The sequence below is a fragment of the Exophiala aquamarina genome (assembly GCF_000709125.1).
Source record: "Exophiala aquamarina CBS 119918 chromosome Unknown aczIA-supercont1.4, whole genome shotgun sequence".
Classification (NCBI taxonomy): Eukaryota; Fungi; Ascomycota; class Eurotiomycetes; order Chaetothyriales; family Herpotrichiellaceae; genus Exophiala; species Exophiala aquamarina.
The window spans coordinates 4300339-4327145 of NW_013550584.1; the positions used below are offsets into that span (position 1 = coordinate 4300339).

Consider the following 26807-nt stretch of genomic DNA (forward strand, 5'->3'; position numbering starts at 1 on the left):
GCGCTCCTTCCCCGTTCACGTCACAATCTCATCGTCACTCTCGCCGCCTCCGATTGATTCAACACCGACTGAGGAAGATGTCCTACTTCAATCTCACAATGCAGAAATGATTGAATGATATTCAGCGGAAGATTCAGTCAGGTGCTACTTACCCACTGCAGACCATTACGCATACTCGCTCCTTGACCCCGGCCGTTCATCACGACTCTTAAAGTCATTGCGATCCTGGGCCTGGGCCCCGAGAACCCATCCCATCCCACTGACAATACCACTTGTGACCATGTTTGTGACTTGGTCTCTCTTCCGCACCCTTCCTTCAGTGGGTGGTGAGCCTGGTGTCGCATCCTCCATCTTCGAGTCGTGTTGCACCGAGGAAGTCGAATTGTCTCGGATCTTCAAGTCTTGCAAACCTGTCGACCCCAAGGGAAAGAAAGAGCTCTTCCGAAGAGCAGTTGCTGCTCCCTTTGCAACGTCAAACAGCCCCATAGGAGCATGTTCTTCATAGGAAATTCCTGGTGTAGATCCAGGCCAAGTCCGCCGTGCCATAGCACGTTGTAACTCTGCCGCATCCAGTTCACGATCGTCCAAGCCGAATGCGCCAGGTATTTCGGCGTCAGCTCTCGCATCGGAGGCTCGTTCCTCCTTTACTCCCTCTTCTCTGAAGGCGGCCATCTCTTCCTCATGTCGACGCCAACTCCCAAGAATTTCAGCGAGCGAGTCTCCCACAGGTGCCAGTACCAGCGCCCGCGAAAGTAACTCCATTCGTTGTGAAAGGTTCTCGATGCGAGCCTCTAAACCCTGAGGCGATGCTACAGGCCTGTATTTTCCGGCAGCATACGCAGCCCTCCACGATATATCGTCATCGTAGCCAGGTGTTGTCTCATTGGATAGTCTTGTCGTGATGTACGAGTAAGCTGTATCGAAATCGCTATTTTTCAACGCCGCTTCGATGGCCAGACGTGTGATCTCAAGCTCGGCTTGAACTAGACGCAGCTCAAGCGGTTCCGATGTATCATCGATGACCACGCGGGCGGGAAGGTGAGCCTGCACCAGGCTGCGGCCTATCTCGAGAAGGTCATCAAGTTTTGTATAGGCTCTGGGGTCTTGTTCCAATGCTGTCGCCACAAGCTTGAGCGGGTTCTTCTGCACGCGGATCGCAACAGGTCTGAAAGCAATCCCGTGTGGTAAATCGAGCCGGTAGAAGGAAAGACGATGGGTGGCTTTGATGAGATGGTCAATGTCTTCCATTTTGGAAGATTGCGGCAGCTTAGGGCGAAAATATTTCAACATCTCGTAAGCAGGACGGAGCGCACCACGTTCGCGGTTGCCGTCGGTGGCGTTGTCATAGGCACGTAGAATCGCGTTCGTAATATTATTTTCAGTTTCCAATTGAGGCAGTGGTGGTGTTGGGTTGTCGAGATATAGCCTTGCCACCGCATCGTAATGACCCAAGGTCAACGCGGCGTTCAAGATTTGAGTATCCAGTATCTCAGACGGGACTTTGGATAAAAGGCCCAACTGCAACTCACTATCTTTTGACATATCTTGGTGAGTCCACAGCCGTAACCAATGTAGGCGACCCCGGATTGATAGCCAATCAACATGTGGTCTCGACCTCTCCGAAATTCGTTGTAGAATTCTGCCCAATTCGTCTTTCTGTTGCCTTTCAGACCCAAACAGACATGTGCGTGCCAAAGTCACCATTGAAGCTGGCAAATTGAAATCTAGTAACGTGGCAGCAGTTTCCAACAGGCCCGTCACCAGAGCGATTGAGGATGCGTTGACTTGTGTAAAGGGGTTGTCTGGTTGAAGGAGGGAATTGAACAAAAGATCGATTTCCTTGAGTCCGCGAGACGCAGAATAATCGAGGGAAATTTCAGGTTCGCTAGTAGTGAAATCTGGTGGACGCTGACGGACAATGTTGGCGACTTTCGTGAGGATGGTCTTCGCGACAGAAAGTGCCCCTTTTGAGAGCTCTGGGCAAGCATAGATAATAGCCAGTCCCGTCTGCGCAAAGCGAGCCAGGGCCGACTCGTCAAGCTTGCTAATTGGATCAAACTGACTTGGTTTTGGACCGGCCCAAGATACAAACGCTGTGCCGGTAATCTCGAAATGCTCGACACTTGCAGCCAAAAGCCATACATTTACGACATCCCATGACGAACCGTCAGCTTCCGCAACTTCTTGGCCCACCCTCCTCCTCTTCCATTCGCTTGCCCCGTGCACCCAAGGGCTTACAACGTCATCTAGATCGCGTGCTATAAGAGCGGGTTCGTGGGTTTCTTGGGCATACTGAAGTAGGGTCTGGACACCTGCAACACCTGACAGTCTCTGGAAGTCGTCTAGCCCTGTAGTGTTGATGGCATCTGGATAGAAGTCATACTGAAGTCTAACAACAGGAAGGAGACAGGTAGCATGCCACAAGCGAAGGCAAGAGTCGGTACTCAGAAATGGCTCTACAAAGGCGAGTAGAGGCTGCACTCCACCAGTCGACTCAACACGATAGCACCAGTTGATAATGAAGTTTGTCAGGCTATTTTCGGAGCCAAAGATGGCATGAGGGGGATTCGGGCGCAGAGCTAACAGACGACAGCGGCGTAGGGCATCTTTGGGCGAGAGGGTGGAAATGGAGGGATCGATCTTGAATTCGGCCGCGGCCGGAGCATCGCTTGGACGATCTTGCACGGCAAGAAGGAAGTCGGCGAGATGGGATAACTTTAGCTGGTTGACAGGATAGAACGAGAGCAGGAGCCTGTATATCAATGTTACAGGTAGGATCTCCTGGCGCAAGCGAGAGAGGATGAAAAGGTGATCCAGGTCAGAATTTGAGGCCAGGTGGACGGCCAACAGAAGTACATGGGCATCTGTCAACAGCGAGACGTTCGACATGTCAGTTCATGTGTTGGACATTACATGCGCATGACACGAGGTTGTAGGAAAATGCGTGTTTGAGAGGAAGTCAGGCTTGGTGGTTTACACGGCCAGAGTCTGCATGATCAGCAGTACGGAGTATGATAGTACGGAGTAACTGGGGTCTTGTAATTAATTACTTGAGCCTCCGCCCGATTTGGGAACCCTAGTCGGTACGAGTCGAACACGTAAGTGGCAAATTGGTACGAGTAATTATTCGTATCTCACAAGCAAAAGCTTGGCCGCTCAGCTGCAGTCACGTGCAAGGCAGCTCCGTCTCCAACTTGCAACCACCAGCAACAATCACCACCACCACCGTCAGCCAGAGTCACTGCTACTTCGAGATACCCTCCCTTCACGCCACTATCTGCAGCTCGCGAAGACCCTCACTCGCCCGTGGTTGGATGGGTCTTGCTCACTTGGCTTGACACCACAAAGATGGCTTCTGGTTATGGCGCAAATTCAGGTGAGCTACATCCTCGTTAGGGCGGTCTTGGAACCTGCAACTGCAGCCATACTAATAGTGTGTCCCAATTCACAGGCGTCTCGCGGTGCTTTTCCTTCTGGCAAGAATATATGGCGTGCTATGTCATCAATCAAAACGACCAAGTAGCAAGGCAGCAAGGCGTTTGCTTGCCGCGACTGGAAGACTACTATGAGTGCTTGCATCATAAAAAGGAGGTCGGTGCTCTTTTCATCCTGCAGCCAGCATCGGGACTAACTAGGCTCCTTACAGTATGCTCGCGCCCTAGCCATGCAGGATGCCCTGCGAAAAGCTGAAGCTGCGCATCCTCGAGAAAACGCCCCGAAGATCGATCAGATTCGAAGTCTGGGCCTGATAGGCAAAGAGGCAGAAACAAAGACTATACTAGGCTTATAGTCGAGGAGCATCTTTGTCGTGATTGCTTGGTTTCCCACGAACTGTACATAAAATATCGACGAGGAGACGCCCGAGCATCGCGGGAAGCGAAATGACAGTAGAACAGATCACGCACCATCTGACCATACAGAACATTCAAGCGCTTAAGATCTACCAACGAGAGGGCTCGCTGCCGCTCTCCCACCTCGTTTCTTTAGCCTTTGTTGAAGTACTGACCAGCACTCGACCAGCCCGCGCCGGAAAGCAGAATGTGTTTGGCTGCAGTTCCGTCTATTTCAGTATTAGACAGACAGAGTCAAGACCTGACTACGAATTCCTAGCGATGAGACCAAGCCAGACCTCGTGCATTTAGTCCGTTTACACATGCTTTACACAACACTCTGTGATAGCCACGGGACGACTCGGATGTTTTTCGAGTTTTTCGAGTTTTTCGGTGCTGGTTGTTCTTGGATTTCCATACGAACAAAAAGGCCTCATGTGCTATCAACGGCTTGCTTGTAGCTTTCTACCTAGACATCTGGCGGAGTATACAAGCCGCAGTGAGAAGCATAGACATCACCTGGTGACCTGAGTGTATTCAAAAAACAAATCCGGTTGTGGTGGTAATGGTGAGTGTACTCCGTACTCCATACTGATGCCAAGACGCTAAGAAAGGCTTGAGTGGCACTAGCGGTGCTTCAGAGGCAAGAGGCACCAAGAGGTGGACGTTTAACGTTAGTGGCAAGGGGCGGCGGCGCACTGCAGGCAGCTTCGACCAAGCGAGGATTTAAATGCGGTTCGAGACCCCTCTTCACTCATAAGCCTGCGCAGTGCCCCCCCGATTTCCGATCCCCAATTCCAACTTTCCACCCACTTGAGCCACTGTCTGCACCAGGAACCACCAACCACCACCACCAGCAAGGCTCTGCATTGCCTCGCCTGCCGTCCGTCACTGTACTGGTACTCCCGTACATACCTGGCTGAAAATATTCACTGGTCCAGTCACGCGTACATTAACTTGTCCCGACGCGTCACCTACCCCCATTAATTATCAATCTGACATTCACAGCGAAGGGCATCATCTTTCCATCACTCGCAATTCATCTGTTTGTTGATGCATCGTTCTTGCATTTGATGGCGTTCGACTTTCAGCCTGGCCTGTTTGTGCAGAACAAGAATTGGTGGTCGGCCGCGTCCGGATAATTGACACGCAAAATGGCCTCTTCAAGGTTTGACTCCGTGTGGATCTTCTGCCGAGACTGCCGCTAACTGGTTTCGTATAGGCTCGACCGACTCGTCACGTGAGTACAGATTCTCTATTCACCTCTCGACGTTGGGTGAGCGTGGTACTAATTGTCTTGTCACAATAGCCTCCTGGACAAGGGCAGCACGCAGCTTATTCGCAACACCGCGGCTTCTCAATTAGCCGATGTTCAAAAACAGAATCCTGACAATCTTTTCTCTTTGCTCGGACGTATTCTTCCATATTTGCAGTCCAAGTCCTGGGACACTCGGACAGCTGCTGCCAAAGCCATCGGCGGCATCATCAGCAATGCGGATAAGTTTGATCCAAATGCCGATGACCTGGAAACAAAACCAGACCCCGCAAACGCAGAGGATCTTCCAGCCACACTTGAGGAACTCTCCCCCTATGCTGATGACCACTTACAACTAGACAAGCTTGATATCAAGTCAATCCTCCGCCATGGCAAGAAACTCCTTGGTAGTGCTGGCAAGGAGTACGAGTACTCGATGGCCGGCATGACGCCAGCTCAGCGCCTTGCTCATCAAAAACAAAGCCTGACCAACCGTTTGGGCCTTGCTGGAGAATATATGGAAGATGACATCGTCAACGAGAATGATTTTGCAACAAACTCACAACACAAAGTTTCACAACCTACAACCCTCTCACGAGTCGACACTAAATCTGCCGCCCAGCGATCTGACAGTTTCGGGACCAGTTCACCGTTCAGTGCCATATCACCTTCGGAAAACCCATCAATCGACGAAACCGGGCTCAGTAAACGCCAGTTGAATCAGCTGAAGCGCAAAAACAAATCAGCCGCAAAGGCTGGCGCCAACAAGATGAGAGTCGTTGACTTATCAGGACGTCGACCGTCGGAGCCTGCTAATACCCCTGTAACTGCAACCCCCCATCCTGTCAAGCTCAATGGCCATGATGACTCCAATGGCAGCTCAAAGCCAGACTACTTCTCCATCAAGCGAGAAGGGCCTGATGATGATACGGCACTGGTGTCTGAATTCAAGGGCGAAGCTGTCGAGGAGAAGCCAATCATCCAGCCTGACGAGGAGCATGCACACGATTGGCCATTCGACGTTATGTGCGACTTCCTTTCCATCGACCTGTTTGATCCGAACTGGGAGATTCGGCATGGCGCCGCTCTGGGTCTACGAGAAATAGTCCGTGTCCACGGTCGAGGAGCTGGTCGACGTTTCGGAAGATCGAGAGTTGAGAACGACCTTTCCAATAAGTGTTGGCTGGACGACCTTGCTTGTCGTCTCCTATGTGTCCTAATGCTTGATCGTTTTGGTGACTATGTCAGCGATACCGTGGTGGCTCCTATCCGAGAGTCTGTTGGCCAAACTCTGGGTGCTCTTTTGACCCAGCTTTCAGACGAAACGGCTATCTCCACTTATGCCTTCCTTCAGAAGATGATATACCAACAAGACTCCGGTGTCCCAGTCCCCATTTGGGAGGTCTGCCATGGTGGCATGATTGGTCTGAGATATTTTGTTGCCGTTCGAAAGGATCTACTCCTTCAAAATATAACTCTCATCGATGGCGCCGTTGCCGCAGTCGTCCATGGCCTCGCTCACAATGATGACGATGTGAAGTCAGTTAGTGCCGCAACACTCATACCAATTGCTGGTGAACTCACTACAATGCGGCCTGAGGCACTGTGCGGCCTTATCAGCGTTGTCTGGGATTGCCTCTTAGACATGCAAGATGATCTCAGTGCAAGTACTGGTGCAGTGATGGACCTGCTTGCAACTCTCTGTTCCTACCCTCAGATCTTGGATGCCATGCGTAAGAACGCCGCGGGCGATCCGGACCAGTCATTCGATAATCTCGTCCCTCGCCTCTATCCCTTCTTGAGGCATACAATCACCAGCGTGCGGCTCGCTGTCTTGAAGGCCTTAACAACCTTTTTGAACATTTCAAATTCAGAGAGCACACAATGGGTTGATGGACGCATCACACGGTTAATCTTCCAAAACATGCTGCTCGAAAGGAACGAAACAGTGCTATGGGCCTCATTCGAGGTATGGCAAGCCTTGGTTGAATTTATGCAACGCCAAGGCCTCTATCAATTCACTGGCACCGTCGAACCGCATATCCCTTACATGCTCAAGGCTACAACTCAACCCATTGGTCAAGCCCGAAGCCCCATCCCTATGGACATTTCACTGCTCATTAAACCTTCTGGAGCTACAATGCCGGCTATCGCAACAAAGCTTGGGCCTAGTCAGGAATCTGACCAACCTTCTAAGAAGCGTCGGAAGGTCGAAGCGTCTGACGCGACTCAGCAACACTCCCACAATACTGATGGGCACATGTTAAATGGTGAAGTAGACTTGGTGGGCGTTGAGGTTATGGTTCGGTCCCGAATTGCCTGCGCTAGAGCGTTGGGTCTGCTACTGGGTAAGATGAATGAACAACATCTGACGGACTACTGGACGACTCTTGGCCCGCTTGTCAGCTCTCCGTATTCGAGCTCGAAGCTATTCACGTCAATGCTTCTCGAAGAATTTTCACGGCATCAAACGCTCAAGCCTTCTAACCTGTCCAGCATTCTGACACAACTGCAGCAGGTCCTGGACGATGATGGCAATTCATGGTACTCTGACATCGTCTCTGCCCTGCAGGCTGCTCGCGGGCAATGTCAAAGTTTGATCAGCGCATTCCAGAATAATGCACATGTTCCACGAGATAAGCTTCCTGCTATTGCGGTGGTTTGCCAAGGAGACAAGGGCGCAGGCCCTAAGGCTTTCTCGTTGGCTGATGCTGAACGCATAGTGACCACAGATTTTGAACGCCTTCTCAAGGGCCTCACTCCTTCGCAGCGAATTTCAGGTGTGCAATATTTGAACGATGCTCGCTCAAATGCTCAGACAGCTGTGCAGGATGCGCGAGCGCTGAAGACCAGTCGAGATACGGCCATCAAGGCGGCTGTTGCCGCAATATTTGTGAGGCTTCGAGAAATTCCCAAAAGGCCAGGCCAATTGATCAAATGTATCATGGACAGCATAAAGGGAGAAGAAAATGAAGAATTGCAGTCGCGGTCAGCGTCGGCTGTAGCTGCACTCATCGATTTCTATACAACGAGTCCGAAACGTGGACCAGTGGATAAATTGGTCTCGAACTTGGTCAAGTTTACTTGCGTCGACACCTCAGAAACTCCGGAGTTTGCCCCTAATGCCTCCTTCGAAGATGTTGTGCTGTCACTCCGGAAGGAAGAGGATAGAAAAGACCACCCAGATGCTGCGCGCTTCGAACAAGAAGCTAAAGAAGCCAAGATCATGCGGCGGGGCGCGAAATGCGCCCTAGACGAATTGGCACGCACATATGGCAGCGATCTACTTGAAAGACTCCCAGTGCTGAAGTCGCTGGTCGAAGGACCAATTCAGGATATTGTGGGACCGGTGGATGCGGCTACCCTGCAAGTCGAGAATGAACTCGGCCAATCACTGGTCGATGCCTTCTCGGTCCTGCGTACAATGTCACCGAATCTTGACCCATCCCTTCATACTTGGATACTCTCCATGACACAATTGATCGGCAAAGCTATGCGAAGCCGGCTATCAGTCGTCCGCTATAGTGCTGCAAAGTGTTTTGCTACTTTATGCAGCGTTATTCCGGTGAATGGCATGACGATGCTTGTTCAAGAAATCCTTCCCAACATCGGAAATCCGCTTGATCTGAGAGATCGGCAGGGGATTACCGAATGTGTCTACCACCTGATTCAGGTCATGGGCGACCGAATCTTGCCTTACGTGATATTTCTCATCGTTCCTGTGCTTGGTCGTATGAGCGATGCGAACAATGAAATCCGGTTACTTGCGACGACATCGTTTGCTACATTGGTCAAACTTGTACCCCTTGAGGCTGGCATTCCCGACCCACCAGGTATTCCAGAAGCATTACTGGAAGGCCGTGAGCGGGAACGTAAATTTATGGCCCAAATGTTAAATCCAAAGAAGGTCGAACCATTCCAAATCCCCGTCGCAATCCAGGCCGAGTTGCGGTCATACCAACAGGATGGCGTCAATTGGTTGGCATTTCTCAACAAGTACAACCTTCACGGAGTACTGTGCGATGACATGGGCCTAGGGAAAACACTTCAAACACTCTGTATGGTAGCCAGCGACCACCACATGCGAGCTGAAGAATATGCAAAAACACAGGCACCCGATATGCGCCGCTTGCCATCACTCATCGTCTGCCCGCCAACACTTTCCGGTCACTGGCAGCAAGAGATCAAGCAATATGCACCATTCCTAAGTTGTGTGGCATATGTAGGGTCACCCACCGAAAGAGGAAGCCGTCGCAACCTCCTCGAGAATGCCGACGTTGTTATCACTTCCTATGACGTATGCCGCAATGACAACGATGTACTCGCGGCAATCACCTGGAACTATTGTGTGCTTGACGAAGGACATTTGGTCAAGAATCCAAAGGCAAAAATAACGCTTTCCGTAAAGAAGATCCTCTCCAATCACCGTCTCATTTTGTCAGGCACGCCTATTCAGAATAATGTGCTCGAGCTATGGTCGTTGTTTGACTTCCTCATGCCGGGATTTTTGGGTACAGAGAAGGTTTTCCAGGATCGGTTTGCGAAACCGATAGCCGCCAGCAGGAATGCAAAATCCTCATCCAAAGAACAAGAAGCAGGTGCCCTCGCAATCGAAGGCCTCCACAAACAGGTCCTTCCCTTCCTCCTCCGACGGTTGAAAGAGGAGGTACTGAATGATCTGCCACCCAAAATCCTTCAGAACTACTACTGTGACCCAAGCGATCTTCAGAAACGTCTGTTCGAAGATTTCTTCAAAAAGGAGCGCAAGACCGTTGAGAACAGTGTGGGTTCAGCTGACAAAGAAGCCAAGCAACACATCTTCCAAGCACTTCAATACATGCGAAAGCTTTGCAATTCTCCTGCGCTGGTTGTAAAGGAGGGGAACAAGCAGTACGAAGCGATTCAGAAGCAGCTAGCTGCTTCTAAATCATCACTTCGAGATGTAGCACACGCCCCCAAATTAGGAGCTCTGCGCGACCTCCTGGTGGATTGCGGAATTGGTGTCAGTAACGAGTCGAGCGATGTCTCAGCTTCCAACTACGTCTCCCAGCACCGGGCCTTGATATTCTGTCAGATGAAAGAAATGCTGGACATGGTGCAGACTGAAGTATTGGCGAAATTGCTTCCCAGCGTGCAGTACTTGCGTCTTGATGGTAGTGTCGAAGCTACTAAGCGACAAGGGATTGTCAACCAATTCAACAACGACCCTAGCTATGACTGTCTGTTGTTGACCACAAGCGTCGGAGGCCTCGGACTGAACTTGACAGGGGCAGACACGGTGATCTTTGTTGAACATGACTGGAACCCTCAGAAGGACATTCAAGCGATGGACCGAGCGCACAGAATCGGACAAAAGAAAGTAGTCAACGTGTATCGCTTGATAACTCGGGGAACTTTAGAGGAGAAAATCCTCAATCTTCAGCGATTCAAGATCGATGTGGCGTCTACCGTTGTCAATCAGCAAAACGCTGGATTGGGAAGCATGGAGACTGATCAAATTCTGGATCTCTTTAATCTCGGTGAGACGGCTGACACTGGCGGTGAGAATAACGGGACCGGAAAGGATGAAGATATGGTGGATCTTGAGACGGGTGAAGTGAAGAAGAAAGGGGAGAAAGGATGGTTTGACGACGTGGGTGAGCTATGGGATGAACGACAGTACGAGGAAGAGTTCAATCTGGACTCGTTTGTGCAGAATCTGCAGAAATGAGAACTAGTGATTGCAATGGCTTGCTGGGAATGGGTGCCCATCGGCGGTTTGAAGTTACTGGCGACATACAGCAGTTTTGCGGGTAGCCATGGATTGCGGCGACTTGTTTGCACGCATTCTTCTTCTGGGAGTGTATGAGTTACGTCGCAGAAAATCAGTATATAGTCCTCTCCACTAGGCATGAACTGCCCAAGACCCACTTTGAGGGCACATTTTCCATTCTCGGTCATTTCTAACACGAGGACTATTATAGAAGGGGATTGCTTGAGGTGTCTGGGATGGAATGATCTCTTGTTCACGCATTCTCGAGATCAATCAACGTTTTTGATGAAACTTCCACCACGAGGTGGACATATTGGAAATACAGCTGCAGTTCTGATACAGGCTCAAGCCACACAACTAAACATTTAATAATCACAACAGCGCCAAGTGCACGGAGTTACAGGGGCGGTACCGAGTAGTCGCGGACCGAGTTTGCTGCTTTGAGATCCTTGGGTCGCCGAACAGCGCAATCGGCTAATCGTCAAACCAGGGTCCTCACCCCCAGGAGAAACATCAGCATTATGAATAAGTTAATTGTGAACTGCCCTGCACCCCATCTAGAATATGCTCCTCTAAACAGAGACTCACACAGAGACTCACGTGAGATCATTACCCGACCTGGTTAATAGAGCGCGGGGCCATGGCGTTTCCGCGGGCAAACTCCTCTCCACAACTGACTTTGGAAGCCAACTGATCAGTCAGATAAGTGATTAACAGTCAGAGCTAAGGAGTCACTATGCACTCTTTTTTTTGCGCCTGGTCAGATTGCTGGGGCCGTTGTACTCCGTACAGCGCTGGATCACAGACAGCCGAACCCCATGCACATGCTCTCTATCAACGACTGGCGCCCTGGCATGGTGGGTGTCCCTTCCACAGGCGATGCGTGAGGCTACGCATTATTACTGCATTGGGCGATGAGAGCACGGGGCTTCCATGCATGAAACGGTAGAGTGAAATCTCACGTCCGTAGTCGATCTGGAAGGATTCATGCTTTAGTTGAAGCGAATTCTCCGGAAGGTAGTGAATCTGGGGAGCGAAACGAGAATGAGAACGAACCGATCCATCAAGCAGATTTGGATAATTACTTGGATTGGGTGCCTGAGAGTGGCATTTGAACTAGGATCCAAAGCAACACTTTCCTGCTAGAGGCTAGATCTACCTTTTTCGGTGACCTGGTGTGCTGTTTAGAGCTGCGGTCAGCACAGCCAAGTTGGCGATTTGCGCCAATCCAATCTAGGCTAGGTCGGCTGGTAGCGGGCTAAGCTAACTCAGCCACCCAATCGCTATACATGGGCGTCAGGCCTCTTGCCCAATACCAGACTAGTGTCGCGGCAAGGTGCTGATAAACTCGGCTTCTAAAATAGAAACCCAAGCCAGCCCAGAATGCTTAATCTCACCGAGTTGATGGCAAGGTCAGCCACTGGCCCTGATTCCACGATTGTTACCATTTTCCTCTTGCCAACTCGCCGGTATTGGTCATTGCTGATTGAGGTCCATTAGATCTGACCCTTGGACCCCCCTCCCTTCACCGATGTCCCCCGGTCTAGACAGCTTGGGCCAGTTTCCACCGAGATCCCTATGTATCGATAGACGTGTGAGCGACACACCGTTCTGGCCTAATGAGTGTGTGAATTGGCCACTAGGTGTCAAATATGTGAGCACTAGTCTATTTTCCCACATAGGTTCCGATTTCGAGCCCGTCCTGCCTCTTAGCGACGCCTCTACCAGAATAATGCGCAGCGGACTAAGGACGTTCTAATTCTGACGCTGACTGAGCAGCCATGACAATTGATTGCGCACTGGGGTACTCACCTTATCCGATTCCATGGAAGGGAGTCTTCGCTCGCCGAGGGGCAATCTCTATGGCCCAGTCGGACCCCTTCAGCCCCTCCGTCAGCCAATCTGAAGGCGCAACATACCAAGGAACGTTCCATGGCCACGTATCGATCAATGCTATACATAAAGGCATCTCTCACCTCGCCTAGATAGCCATTCTCTCATTCACATCCAACATATAAGCAACTACATCCAATTATATTAATCTCTTTTCCTTCAGTTACCGCACGCTCTTTAGCAACAGCAACCACCTCACCATCTTAATCAACCACCACTATTCCAGCTTTATACCAACTGAACCAATCGACCTCAATCAACATGCTTTCCAAGACCTTCGTCATTGCAGCCCTCGCTGCCGCTGTCACTGCCACCCCCATCGCCCAAGGACAATCATCCTACTCTGCCCCGGCCGCAACCGGCAGCTATGCCGCCACAGCCAGCTATGCTCCCAGCAGCGCTGCTCCTGCTCCCGCTCCGACCGGCGCTACTGGACCTGTGGCAGCTAACCTCCCTGCTCCTACAGGTCTAGTTGCCAAACTCCTGACCGAGCCCAACACCGTCAACCGCTTCACCGACCTCCAGAAGGAACTGGCCGCTGGCACCATCAACCTCAAGTTCGACTTCAACCCCGCTGCCAACCCCACCGTCACCCCTGGCGAAGGTGGTCAAGTCGATCTCGCCCAGCGAGCCAACTTTCCCATACTCACCGGCACCGGTATCTCAGCAGCCGGCATCTTCTTCAACCCTTGTGGATTAAACACCCCTCACTTCCACCCTCGTGCGACTGAGTTCTTGACTCTCGTCACTGACACCAAGATGCTCTCGGGCTTCGTGCTGGAGAACGGCCTCGCCGCTGAATTTAACACCACCCTAACCCAGTTCCAAGGCACCGTGTTCCCACAGGGCAGCATCCACTTCCAACAGAACCTCGACTGCAAGCCCGCTGTCGCCATCGCCGGCCTCAACTCCGAGGACCCCGGTGCATCTTCCGTCGCCCAGAACTTCATCGTCAACCTCGACCCTGAGATCGTCGACGCCACCCTCGGCTTCCCCAAAGAGATCAACGCCGACAACTTCGCCCAGTTCCGCAAGCACATCCCGGCCTCCCTCGCCAAGGGTGTCGAGGAGTGCTTGATCCGCTGCCACCTCGCTTACTAAAGCGTGTGCGCGCATATGCCTAAGACGTTATCATGATCAAGATTCATACAGTATCGGCAACGGCGGAGAACAGGGTTAGGGTTTGGGTTTTAAACAGGCATTATTTGGTCATCACTCCAAAAGGTATTTCCAGGGCGACCTACGGCGGGGTAGTGGGTTTTATTTCATCGGCGCAGTACCAAAACTTTTGTAATCTTTCAAAGTGAAGTGTACCCAGCGGTTTAGCGTGTTCAGCAGAGCGTGCTTCCTTACTTTTTGCAAGGGACAGCCCTGAGAATAGCATCATATATTGCTCTTCATATTGCTTTTTAGACTTCTCTTCAAGGTCAAATGACACTTTCGTTCATATCCAACTAAAATAGGCTGATCTGACTGCCAACCCTTACATGCGCACGCACCGCGGCCGTATTATTCTGCTCGAAATTCCACCGCCCTGGAGCAAGTGGGATGTACTTCTCAGTATTTCCATTGAGCTCTTCACCTGCAGGTAGCCCAGCTCCTCCGAGCTTGGCCTTTTCTCTCCTACCGCCTTAAAAATCATCATTGCCCTGCTCCAAGTCCTTTGGCTGAAAAGGAACTTGTCCGTGGCTTGAGACACCCTGAAGAACCCGCTCCAATTTGCTTTTGAGGCACTCTTCGACTTGACATCCACGGCATTCCTTATTTTCTCTGCCGATCAATCATTTCTTCTTTCAGATGTCAAGCATTGATGTGTTAATGAACGATTGTATTGGCAATCGTTGTTCAGAACGCACGATGGCGCTCCACCCGCAAGAGCCTTACTATTTGATCAAAAAGAAGCTCATTTTGACAGCCCGGGGTTTGGGCCAGCCTCGGCTACTGTAAGCAATGCTTCCCAGGGCCCGTCCCTCCACGCCTGCCACGAAATCAGAAGGGGTTGGGGAAGAACTTTGTCTTCCCGTATGGACTTGCAAGACCAGGCCTGACCGAAGTACCATTCACCGAAGAAGGCCAGCTGCATGATGCCCTACCCTTTGCGAGCCTCCATTCGCATTTCTAGAAGTGTTGGGCTCTATTTCGCGGCCTCTATCAACCCACAAATACCCCCATCCGGGCCATGCTTCTCAAACCACCCTTTGACTTAACCTAACAAGATACAACCTCAATACAGTTGTCTCTGCTCCTAGTGGCACAGAACGAAGATAACGGAAAGCTATACACCAGTTTGTTGGCGAATAATGGTATGAAGGCCACCGCCCTGACTTCTTTACTGCGCGAAAGGCTGATGCGTAATTTTTCATGCTAAGGTGATCTTGGTGGTTCGTTCTGGTTGCGGGACGCAAAAGGACACAAAGTCATCAATGGCAAAACGTGGTCGACCACCGCACAGTGCGGTAAGGAAGATGCTCCAATTCCAAAATGAGTTCAACGGGGGCAGGATAAGCCTTCGAATGGAACGGTCAACCAGACCGCAGGTAAAACTGGGAACCAGGGCAATCGCATGTAACTTGTACGTTCCCTGGCCAAATCAACCGCGATGGAACCTAAGGAGATATGAGTGGGTGCAAAGGAAGACGGAAGACCTCTGGGACCAAGTTTGCTTCTCCTTTGTCGACTGGCAATTGAATTGAAAGTTCAGCTGCACTTTACCGAGAACCCCATGAGAGTGGAAGATGCATACCTTGGCATATCCAGGTACCAGAATACTTAGTTGTAAGCTCGAGTCGCCACAATAAGCCACACATAGTCATATCCCCGACATATTTTGCTCATTCACCTGCTGCAATGACGTTGACTGACTCAAAGGAACAGCTCCCTCTTTGACATCAACGGGGGTCAGGTATTGAACTCTGGGAAGAGCGTCTTGGACACGGGTTCTGCTTCAGCAACAATATGCAGCAACTTCGTTCTCGAGCATATCCTTAGAATAAACGCAGACAGAATGCAACTTGAAATGGATGTCATCTACTCAGGCGCAAGTAGCTTGATCTTTTGTAGCCAGCAATGTCCCCGCCGTTCAATTAGGCTGAAACTTGCATGAGGCAAGCAGCTTCTGCAAGCCTCGCAAATTCTTGGGTTGGCTGAGGGGTCTGCGTCCCAAATCTTGTGGAGAATAAGTGGATAAAGAAGAGATCTGAGTCTTAGATTTTCCACCCTTGCCAATCTAAGATGGGTTTGAGATTATCGTTGCAACCTGAGAGGCTTCTGATTATGCATAGCACTCATGCCTCAGCTAGACGATCCTTGAATAATTAAGGGTCCATTGCTCAAAGTAAAAGTAAACACTCGTTAAACAAACCAATATAGCTGTCCAAGAATTATTGCTGATGAGACTGTGATTTGCATGAGAAGCGGTATGGCATTGACAATCGCAAATTTCAGTTGCGATATATGAATCCCTTTATCAGCAAGGAGACCGCGCCAGAGAAGACCAGCCAAGCTTCCAGCAAAGGTATAGCTAAATGCTCCGATGTTGCTGCCCATGGCTACCGCATAAATTGCGCCAAGTAATACTCTTTCGTCCCTCAGAACTGCCTCAGACTGTGAAAATTTGGGGTTCCGCAGAATCTCTACAAGGATGATTGTTGCGCCGATATTAGTCCCAGCGAGCGGACACAAAAATGCCGCGGAGACAAATCCCATGAAGAAGACTGTGCTAGCAGGCGTCATACAAGCATTGGCAAATCCAGATGCAAAGACAGAGATCCATCCTCTCTGCGCGAGTCCGCGCACCAGAATGAATTCACACATAGCGAAAGGAAGCAGTGGGATCGGCAGTCGTTGTATAGTCCGTGAAGTCGCAGGAAAGCGACGACTGAAGCGACGAAGTAATGACAGGAAAGTGGTGTGGGAATGCGGCGCAGCGGATTTCGCTTCCGGCGAGAGGATTGAGTCAGGCGATGCGGAGGCCTTCTCACGCTGAGGTAGATGCACCGGGACTGGCTGGCTGCCATTGGATCCAGTATGATCCAGTCTTTGCATTCCGGCGGTTTGGTCGATTGATTGCCTACGAAGAAGGTTCTGCTGCTGTTGTCGGGGCCTGAACCAGTCGCTTCCGAGATCCCATAGAAATCCAAGGACGCCTGCCGGTGCAGTTACCATCCATACTTCCACCGCGTGTTTGGGAACAAAGCTAGTCCCTACCAGCACAGCAACTGTTACGAGCAGGAGGACACCCAAGAAGATTGCACCAATGGGGTCGCGCAGCTTGGACCAGGGATCCTCGGTGACAGGCGTAAGCGTCTTGGGTATGCGATTCCAGAACATGGCAAGGATGACTAGGTAGTTGAGCGCGGCAGGGACAAGTGAGGGTAGAATTGTCCATTTGGTGAATCCGGTTAGGAAATTGAGACCAAAGCTCCCCGTGATGAGAATATTTGTTGGGTTGGATGAGACCAAGACGGCGGATGCGGTGTTCGCGGCCATAAACTCGCTGAATACCCACGCGTTTGGCTCCAAGCCAGTGTGATGGGTCAAGTATGCGAGAAAGGGGGTTCCCGAGAGAATGAGAGGATCGTTTCCAACGATGCATGCAGTGAGTAGAAAAAAGAGATAGAGATACGTGAAAAGCAGTCGTCCAGAACTTCCACCACGCTTTGAGACGTAGAAAGCGACTGCCTCGAGCGCTCCAGTCCCGTCAAGAGCAATCGCAATGTAGGCAAGGGCTATAAAGAGAACGAGAACATCATATGGCTGAATGGTGTCGTCGCCCACGATGCCGAGCCTTATTGTACTCCCATCGATGGTCGTGGTGGCCAAGAGAAGTATCACACCAATGAGCGGAGCAGTAAGAAGCGACAGAGAGAGGTATAGTTTGCAATTGCAAAGAGTGTGGAAATCCTCATCACCGATGATGTGTGCTTTTTGCAGCGACACAAGAAGTGGCCGTTGTAGTACCCTGGATAGTGGAATCTTCATCGGCCAGATAACGAAGATGGAAACCACGCAGAAAACAGCCAAGATGAGACCGCTGTGGCCGTCGAGGTGATTCTGCTCACCGCTGCTGGTTGCCATTGGGTGCACTTGACACCTGTCGTTGACTCGTCGACGGCATGAAGAAGACCGCGAGGAATCCTTTTGTCAAGCTTGAAGGTGAGGGCTTAATATTAATCTTCGAACCACTGGGCAGGGCGACGTCATTCGCCCCCAAAATTTTATATAGACTTTTCTCACCTAGGAGGTGGTTGAGCTCTCACCCTCGCAGCATGTCGGGCAGTGGGAACAGATCAGAAGGTTCACCGATAGGTTTATTAGTTGCGTTGTGGTCCCTTTGCAGCCTTCGCCAGCGGAACGACGTGAGATGCCACCTCTGTATCACCGCCAACGCTGCCAAGAGGCTGGATGTCCTGGACAGGCAAGAACCGACTTCCAAGTTCCAGCACGGAAGGTCATGATCGACGTCTGACAGATAAGTCGACGAGAAAAGCCTGATCTTGGAGGGGAAGAGCTGTGGCGGCAACAAAAGAATCTCCCTGTCAGACGACTGAAAAGCCCACTATCAGCATGTGGCTCCGAGGCAGACGGTGATTGGGAGAAATGACAAAGCACGTGAGGTCTTTGTCGTCAGACACAAGAAGTTGGAGATTTGGTGGGAGCCGAGGGGGCGGGGGCGGGGGCGCTCCTGGCCATTTAACAGGTACCTATGAGGAGGTACATAGGCACAAGTATAGAGGTATGTGGAGGTATGGTACACAGGTATAGGTACGTAGGTACAGGTACATAGACACATGGGCACATGCCCCATCCTGACCGTCTGTATCAGCCCTTTGCATTGCCTCTCTTACTTTTCTTCCTCAACAGTTCAAGCCATTGCCCACCCCAGCTCCCGCACTGCTGGTAGCATATCTATAGCAGAAGCAAATGGCGGCAATCATCGATTCTTGACTGGAGCTCTCGCTCTCCTCTTGTTTCGAGTGGCGCATGTCGAGTTCGGGATCCGCGACAACAACTCGCTGGGACGGGGCAGACCAGTGGCCTATTTCAGAACATTGATTTGGCTCGCCGGCATGTCAGCTTATGCTACTTGGTTGGCCAAACCTCACTGGGGATCCTAGTTCTCCTTAACGAGGCTTTCACATTGCGGTGTGGAGGAGAGAGCAGGAGGAAGGAGCAGGTCGATGCACGAAGACGGTTGCTTTGGGATCGAAGGTGATAACCAAACTATCAACTTAAATCAACAACCTCCTTCTTTGCATTCAACTTTCGCTCACCAATGTTACAAATATCCGTTCTTTTCTTCGTTGGTATTTCTCCCTTCATGGCATACTCGCTGCACACTTTCGTCGGCCCAGGATCACGATAGCCATTATCGACGACGATGTCGAATGCCCAACACCTCATCTCTTTCAACCGACCCGCCATGAAATCCCCTATTGACCATATCACTATCCAACTCCCAATGCCATGTCACCACCATATACCTTTCTCTGCACAGTCTGTTGGCTGAAGCACAATCTGCCCCCACATACCTTCGGACTCGAAGGCCGCATTGTCTGCGTGGACTGCTAGAGGTGGATACATAGCATCAGCATATGCTGGCGATGTGGTGAAGTGGTCTTCAGGAAGACCGATGCCGTCAGCTTTGGGTGGTGCTAGTGGCATTGGAGTTGCTTCTCATGTCTCATATGCGCGGTGTGACCAACGAGCCTCTTGCACATACGATGACTGCTAACTCGTTACGCAGTCGCCCTTGACTCCCCCCAGCTATCTCACAGATCGCGGAAGCCCTCACAAGAATGGCATTTTTGTTGACGAGCCTCCTGTTTGTTTGCGATGCAGTGAACAGCCTGAGTCTGCTCGGAACCTGGAACAGCATGTGAGAGTCACCGGGATCCCTTCGTCGGAGATCATTGTTCCACAACGACTGGCAAATCAGACAGAAATGATATCACTGAGCGATCCTCTCGATCTCACAACCGATCAAGCGTCACACGGAGAGCAATCACAACATCTCACACCCACCTGGATGACGCTTCTGCCTTCAAGTCGAAAGTCGTTTGAAGCCGGTCCGTATCAAAACATGGCCAGCCGACGCTCCATACGTCCTGGAAGCAAACCTAACCTATCCACCACGCTGCCCAAACGTTTGATTCACCCAGCTCCAGGAGGTATCCTGACCCAAGAAACTTCGCGACCAAGTCAAGAACGAGGGCCAAGCCTTCCACGTACCGCAGATCCTCCTCTTGCACCCCAGAATGTCAGTAAGGCAAATCCAGCATTGGGACGACGAGACACCCGAAATCATCCTGGACCTCTGGGAACTGTTGAACGACATCGCATGGGACCAGACCGCCAATTACGAGGATGGTCTGCTCCTCGCCATCTACCTACTAGCAACCCCATAAATGACTTTCCTCTCCCTGGCGAGCAGAAGATCCCCCACGAATCTCCATCTGGTCAGACGCAAAGCAGCCGCAATTCATTCTCGCCGCAGCTCTTCCAGCGCCGCAATTCCTTGCCTCGACGCCGTTCCTCCCTCTGGAAAATATGCAGTGCGAGCACAAACACCACTGCTCCTGCCGCCATTGGCACATGCGGTCCAAATAAATCCCACAACCCCTTTCCCTCGCAGGATATCTCGCCCGCCAAAACCCCTCTCTTGAGGGAATTGTCGAGCTTCTTCGCCACGCGTGCTGGCAAGTGGGTTCTTCCCAGCCGTGTCAGCAGCTACGGAGTGTCTGCAACGTCAAACGTTTTGTCGCCTAGTCGCCGAAGCCAAAATCTACAGAGCGGAAATAACTTGGGCCACTGTGAACGATGTGGAGTCGATATGTCGGACTGGTGGGTGCTAGGGAACAGCGCAACTGAGACTGAGAGCAGCCCGCTGTTGAACGGAGATGTCGACGACTCGATCCTTCTGTCCACCACTGGCAGCAGCAGAGTGTGTCCAAGCTGTCGAGATGGGCCGGACATGCCTGGAGCCTGGTCGTGAAACAGGCCTGGATGTGGTCGTTGTCGGCGAAAATGAAACGGTCATCCGCAAGCCCTAGCTAGACACTTTCAAATCATGACTGTCGAGAAATGCATTGATTCGAGTTCAATTCTATTTATAATTCAGTGGTTTGATCGTCTTGTATTGTACAAATATGTAGTCAGAGGAGAAGTAAAGCATCCCATCCCACCGCTTTATCTATTAAGCTGGCCCTATCTGCCTGAACCAGGGAGTTAACAAATTCAGGCTGCTTGGTAGTCTAACATGCAAGGTTAAAGGCTGTTACAGATTGCGCTCAATAGCAACTGAGAGACATTATGAATTAGGCAAGAAGGGTAAGAAGGACAAGAAGGATAAGAAGGAGAAATATATACGAGACTGAACACTTCGGCCAAAGGGAAATGGCAATCTCCATGATATCGCTGCCGTGTCTGCGAAGATGACTCATCTCCCCGCGCTTGATGTATCTTGCAATGTTGCATCTGAGGACACTGATTTGCGGTTTTCAACGGACTGTTGTCACAGCAACACTTCCCCGTCCGTCTGCTCTGGGTAGTGATTAATCTGAACATGTGTCCGGTGCCTGGAAATAACTGGCGAACAGAAAACATACTGTTCCCATTTTACCGCCTGGAATTGGGGATGGGTAGCCGTGGGGCCGTTTCCTAGCTGATCCCTTTCCAACGTCCCCAGCCTCTTCCAAACTCCAAGCGCCGTTCCCGTATAGTTCCAGGTCCATGATAACCTGATATACAGCCTTGGACCATAGCGCTGTTGAAGGGGCAAAGGTAGGTCGAGAGGCGATGCTCCTTCAGTTCCATTCATCGCAACTCAGTAGCGGCTCATGAGCCAAACTTTTCTCTTGTCATCATTGAATCCACGCAACAAATGCATGGCACCTTCTGTTGTTGCGACATAGTCATCAACTATAGCATATCCCAGAGCGCGCCTCAAAACCTTGTCCCGGTCCAAAGCCTTGAGACTCTTTTCGAGGGAGTTAGGAATCTTCACCGAAATACCCAATTTCTGCCGTTCTTCCTCGCCAATCCCTGTTGGATCGCCTAGACAATCTTTGAGTTCGAGTTTGAGGTCTTGTCTGAGCCCATGCAAGCCAGATGCAAGTAGTGCTGCCATCCCAAGGTATGTATTTCCAGTGCCGTCTATAGTCTTGAGTTCAAAGTGGCCAGGGCCACATTTCCGTAGTGGAACTTCCTTGTTCTGAGTGCCCCAGCAGACGTATTCGCCTCCAGCCCAGATGCCAGCGCCAACACGCGCATAGGATTCTTCGATTGGAAGGGTGAAGGCCAGGATCGCCGGAAGATGTTCCAGAACGCCGGCCAAGAATGAGCCTTCACATCTTTCGACCGTGTCGCCAGGCCCGTTCACGCTGAAGTGTGCGTGGTTTGCGCTCCCAGGACTGGAGATGAAGGGTCGAGGATAACAAGTTGCTTTGAGACCGTACTTCTTGGCCACATTCCGGATAACATCTCTCGTTTTGAACAGAACATCAACAGCTTTGACAGGTTCGAAGGCGGGAAGAGGAAATTCCCACTGTCCAGGGGCAGCTTCGGCATGAAATTCTGGCAAGTGGATATCGATCTCTGCTAGAGCATCCACGATTTCTTCGATCATGGGCAGCGTGTCGAGCTGTTGGTTGGTCATTCCAGCCCATGAGTGGACGAAATTCAACGGTTGGAAGTCAACATAGTCAGATTTATCTTCGGTAAAAATGGGGCGCATGAACACGATCTCAATCTCGAAGCCCAAGAGAATGGTTATATTGAACTCGGCTTTCAGAGCATTGGCCTGTGTCTGCAATGCCCAACGAGGGCATCGGTCGTAATGCTCTAAAGCAGGACCCTGTTCGGTGTCTGCCATCCACCAGGTCTGCACGGTTGCAGACGGTGAAGAAATGCCTCGGTTGAGGGTGAGCGTTGAGAGATCGGGCAAAAGAAAGAATTGACCGGTTGGCGAACAACCCGTAGCAGGTGTGTCGTTCTGCAACAGGCGGGTCAAGGCGGAGGTCACATAGGGACATTTTCCTGACGATAGCTGTTTTCGGAAATGAAGGATGGTTACCATTCTGATCCGCGGCGTGCCGGTGTAGTCGACGAACTGGTACCAGATATATTTGACGTTTGGGTTTGTGCGCATAAAAGCCTCAAAGACGGTCAGATTTTGTGCGAAGAGAGCAGCACTCGAACTGGGCCCAGACGCAGTGCTTGTACTGCCGGAGCGCAGTGCAAGGTGAACATTGGCCGCCTGCAATGTGGATGCAGATCCCGAAGGACGTAGGCCAGAGGGGCCAGTCATGGCGACGGCAGTGCTAGCATATGATCTAAATGATGGAGCCTTCGAACTCCCGTTGACCAGGGTACGCAGGCTCTCGCCTGTCGCCCTGCCACAGGCGTTGAGCAGCTCCGGGAATTTGCGTTCTTCATCCAGCTTGTACAATGTGTTGGAGTTCCAAAACATAATGTCGATGGCCATGTCAATTGCTTGAGCTACTGTCACATCGCCAGCAGCCACATAGGCGGTCAGGAGCCTGTCGAGTGATTCCCTGAAGTGGCGGTTGGCTAGCCAGTACGTTTCAGGATAGAAATGACCATCTGTGCTCCAGAGGATTTTGGTACTGGGGGTGAGCTCGAGTGCTTGGCGCAAGACGGACTCTTCACCATCCCGAGACAACATAGGGAACACCTCCCCGATATCGAGCCAGGCATTGGAGTAGGTGGTTGCAAGATAACCTGCTTCCCGAGTATATGGGTAGGCGGAATGAAGGAGGACAAAGTCCACGTTGGGAAATGCTTCAATCAGAGGTTGCATATAGGCAGGGTTGGCCTTGACCAGATTGATATCAGTATCACCTAGGCCGGTATGGAACTGGAATGGAACGTTCTCGCCATCGGTATCGACGAGTTTCTCCAGAACGTCACAAACTGCGACGACGAGATAATCATTGACTTCCTTTTGTTGAATACGATACTTATGGTCTCGAACAGCACTTTGCAGGAAGTCATGGAAGGACTGTAGCAGTACCGATTCAGTGAGGGATTGTTGGGGGCGGAAATTCTTCCGACTCTCAGTTGAGATGTCGAGCCCGGTGCGGTAACAGATGACAGACTTGAAGCCACGAACATCCGGATCATTGGCAAGGGTTCTGATTTGATTGCGGAACACGGTGTTGAAGCGCACCAGAAAGCTCTCGGTCTGGCTGATAGGCCAATCGGCATCCAGACCCACCCTCATGAAGCCAGCGGCATGGGCGAGATGCTCAAGCAGGTCGGCAGCGATGGCTTCAATGCGCACTATCCTCGAGACTGTGGGCAGAAACTGACGATGCCACTTGAAGGGATGGATGAGCTCGGGGGCCAAACCGTCATCCATCATGATGGCGTGAGTGCCCTCGAAGCATCTTTTTATTAGGCCGGGGTAGTCTCTGCGCACCCACTCATAGCGTGCGGATTTGACGTCTTGCAATGTTTCCGGACACTGATAGAACTCGGCCAGGTGTTTCACCCCACGCATATGAGGTAGGCTGGAGTGGACATGGTCTAGGAGGGCATGGCCCTGTGCTTCGGATGTGATGGACTCGAAGGGGAAGTCGGCACTTCCATATGCGTGGTCTTCAGTGAGCAGATTGTGGGCATGGTTGTCTATTATGGGGAATGTCTGGATGATCTGCTGGAGGTCTTGAATGCCTGCATTATCGAGGTCTTGTAGGTGGTGCAAATTGGGATAGAGGCTGGGCTGCGGTGCCATGGCGCCGGCCATGCAAGGAAGGCAGGCTCGACTGCGTGGTGCTTTCGATTTGAAAGACGACGGGAAATGTAGCTGGGGCTCTGAGCGTGGCTTTGGCTACAGCAGAACCGTGTCGGCTAGGAGAGGTGATGGGATTGCGATAGCCACGGTCGGCTGGTGTTGGTGGAATCGGACTGCGCGTCGCCACCTGGATAGCTGATACACGGACAATGGACGGAGAGAATGATTGATGGTAAGGTGTGCAGCTTCAAGCAGGAGGATTTCCCAAGCAAGACGAAGAGAAAAAGGACAGGACAAGCGAGAGTGGAGAAGGAATCATGGGTCATGGATGGCAAGTAGCACAGCATGCAGCAATAGCAGTCAAAAGGACGAGGTGTGAGTATCTCTTCCAGACACAGATCACATCAAAAGGAGGCATTGGGAGGCCTGGCGACACGTTTTGGGCGTTTTGCGGAAAGATGGACCAAGGAGAGACCCCCACAGCTGGGAAAGGCTTCGAAGCCCCAAAGCCCTAAAGCCCTACGAGACAGTCCCAGTTAAAGCCCGAGAGCCCTGAAACTGCAAGCTTGTCCAGGGCTGGTGCGGGTGATAGGTCTCGGTACTCGGTAGTGCCAACCTGGCAAGGAAGGTGCCCGGCGCCAGGGAGGAGATAAGGGTTAACGACAGCCCGTCTTAGGCGTCCCTAATCAGCTAGATTCCGTCAAACCGTCAACAAAGCTGCCCACAAATCCGAGAATCTTGGTGACCAGGAAGGGGGTGAAACGCCCCTGATCTCTATTTATCTAGGGGCTACCAGGGCTCCCGTTGGTTCAGCCCATTTGCCCAGAGGCTGTGCTGCCACCCGTTCGGCTCGGTCCGTCGTTGGGCTCGGGGCTCTGAGACACCTCCTGCCAGCGGCCCAGTGCTTGGTGCCTGCGGACTACTCCGCACCGAGAACTACTTACTTGTACAGTAGGTACGTGTAGTGCACCCGGACCAGCTTTGCAGCCATCCAGTTCATGACGTACTGGATTCGTAGGGATGCTGGTTCCCGCTCTACCAGGGGCATGCCACTGCAGTACAATATCGATTTAATCACTGGCAGGTCTCGATCGGCAACCTTTCGACCAATTCAACCGCTCTAGATTCTTAGGTGGTCAAAGGATGTGCGGTACACGCGCGTGGGGCGTGTGTCATGTCATCATCTCAGGCTTGTCCTAAACGTGCCTTGAGTTCATCGACCCGTGCAATCAGTCCTCCCGCCTTGCGCCGGAAACTCACACAAACATCGGAACGCGTGGTGATTTCCACGCGGCCGCCATGTGCGACTGGTAACGCGGATGCAGATCTGTTTCGAGTTTTCAGTTGGAACGTCAATGGCATCGGTCCGCTGCTCCAGAAACAGCTGATCTTTGAGTCGTCCACTGTGAGCCCATTGAGGCTGTTCCTCCAACGCCACCGCTGGCCACAAGTTCTTTGTTTACAGGAAGTCAAGATCAAATCGACGGACACCGCAACTCGAGGAGCCTTGATACGGGCCGCCAATGGGGGGAATGCTCCTGGTGAGCCAACATACACCGCTCATTTTTCCTTGCCAAGAGACAGCTATAATGCTACTGCTTTTGGAGGTAAGATCCACGGAGTGGCCACTTTGGTTCGTGATGATACTGCGACCGCCATCCGTGTCACACGCCGGCCGGAGTGGGATTTGGAAGGGCGTGTGCTCATCCATGAACTGGAGAACCACCTGGTTATCATCAACGGGTACTGGGTCAACGGGACTTCAAGGCCTTATCGAGACCCTGTTGGTGGACATGTGAGTGGGACGCGACATGATCACAAACTTCGTTTTCATCAGTGGATGCTAGAAGAGACTCTCCGCCTCGAAGCTGCCGGCCAGTGTGTTATCCTCATTGGCGACATGAATATCGCTAGGTCAGAGATTGATGGTCATCCGAGACTACGGACGGCTCCAAGTCAACATGTGAAGAATCGAGCGGATTTCAATGCCAAGTTTTTCACGGCCATTGGGGGAATGCGTGGTGTCGATATCTTCCGACACCTGCATGGAGAAGAGAAGAAATACACCTACTACCCGCGAGGCAAGGTCTGGGGCGAGAGTTGCGACCGAGTCGATCTGATAGTCCTCAGCCGCTCCCTGGTTGAGGCAGACTTGGTGGCGAGTACGGATATTTTCAATTCCCCTGTCGAGCGGGGACACAGTGATCACGTTCCACTTTGCATAGCACTAGACATTGACCTGCGAGGGACTCTGACTCCTAGATGCATACCGAAGACTTCAAACCTATCATAGCCCCAGCCACGGTCTGCTCTTTTGTCTGA

General features: G+C 51.5%; 9 protein-coding genes across 9 annotated transcripts; 6 read left to right on the top strand and 3 right to left on the bottom strand.

Annotated features, from left to right (window-relative positions):
• Positions 1–165: 165 nt before the first annotated feature.
• A1O9_06651 (uncharacterized protein) lies at positions 166–2889 on the bottom strand (the record flags this gene model as incomplete). Its single annotated transcript, XM_013405861.1, has 1 exon — positions 166–2889. The coding sequence occupies one exon, from the start codon at positions 2887–2889 to the stop codon at positions 166–168; it is 2724 nt and encodes a 907-aa protein (XP_013261315.1).
• Positions 2890–3348: 459 nt separating this feature from the next.
• A1O9_06652 (NADH dehydrogenase (ubiquinone) Fe-S protein 5) lies at positions 3349–3790 on the top strand (the record flags this gene model as incomplete). Its single annotated transcript, XM_013405862.1, has 3 exons — positions 3349–3376; positions 3452–3591; positions 3647–3790. 3 exons carry the CDS (start codon positions 3349–3351, stop codon positions 3788–3790), a joined length of 312 nt encoding a protein of 103 aa, XP_013261316.1.
• A 1194-nt stretch (positions 3791–4984) lies between these two features.
• A1O9_06653 (uncharacterized protein) lies at positions 4985–10795 on the top strand (the record flags this gene model as incomplete). The annotated part of the gene is made up of 2 exons (XM_013405863.1): positions 4985–4998; positions 5140–10795. 2 exons carry the CDS (start codon positions 4985–4987, stop codon positions 10793–10795), a joined length of 5670 nt encoding a protein of 1889 aa, XP_013261317.1.
• Positions 10796–12991: 2196 nt separating this feature from the next.
• On the top strand, positions 12992–13831 carry A1O9_06654 (uncharacterized protein; the record flags this gene model as incomplete). Its single annotated transcript, XM_013405864.1, has 1 exon — positions 12992–13831. One exon carries the CDS (start codon positions 12992–12994, stop codon positions 13829–13831), a length of 840 nt encoding a protein of 279 aa, XP_013261318.1.
• A 2250-nt stretch (positions 13832–16081) lies between these two features.
• A1O9_06655 (uncharacterized protein) lies at positions 16082–17806 on the bottom strand (the record flags this gene model as incomplete). Its single annotated transcript, XM_013405865.1, has 1 exon — positions 16082–17806. One exon carries the CDS (start codon positions 17804–17806, stop codon positions 16082–16084), a length of 1725 nt encoding a protein of 574 aa, XP_013261319.1.
• An 830-nt stretch (positions 17807–18636) lies between these two features.
• Positions 18637–18846, top strand: A1O9_06656 (uncharacterized protein; the record flags this gene model as incomplete). Its single annotated transcript, XM_013405866.1, has 1 exon — positions 18637–18846. A coding segment is annotated over one exon (210 nt), but the record flags the coding sequence as incomplete, so codon positions are not given.
• Positions 18847–19416: 570 nt separating this feature from the next.
• On the top strand, positions 19417–20723 carry A1O9_06657 (uncharacterized protein; the record flags this gene model as incomplete). Its single annotated transcript, XM_013405867.1, has 2 exons — positions 19417–19425; positions 19476–20723. The coding sequence occupies 2 exons, from the start codon at positions 19417–19419 to the stop codon at positions 20721–20723; spliced, it is 1257 nt and encodes a 418-aa protein (XP_013261321.1).
• An 831-nt stretch (positions 20724–21554) lies between these two features.
• Positions 21555–24485, bottom strand: A1O9_06658 (uncharacterized protein; the record flags this gene model as incomplete). Its single annotated transcript, XM_013405868.1, has 1 exon — positions 21555–24485. The coding sequence occupies one exon, from the start codon at positions 24483–24485 to the stop codon at positions 21555–21557; it is 2931 nt and encodes a 976-aa protein (XP_013261322.1).
• Positions 24486–25659: 1174 nt separating this feature from the next.
• A1O9_06659 (uncharacterized protein) lies at positions 25660–26778 on the top strand (the record flags this gene model as incomplete). Its single annotated transcript, XM_013405869.1, has 1 exon — positions 25660–26778. The coding sequence occupies one exon, from the start codon at positions 25660–25662 to the stop codon at positions 26776–26778; it is 1119 nt and encodes a 372-aa protein (XP_013261323.1).
• Between the last annotated feature and the right edge of the window lie 29 nt (positions 26779–26807).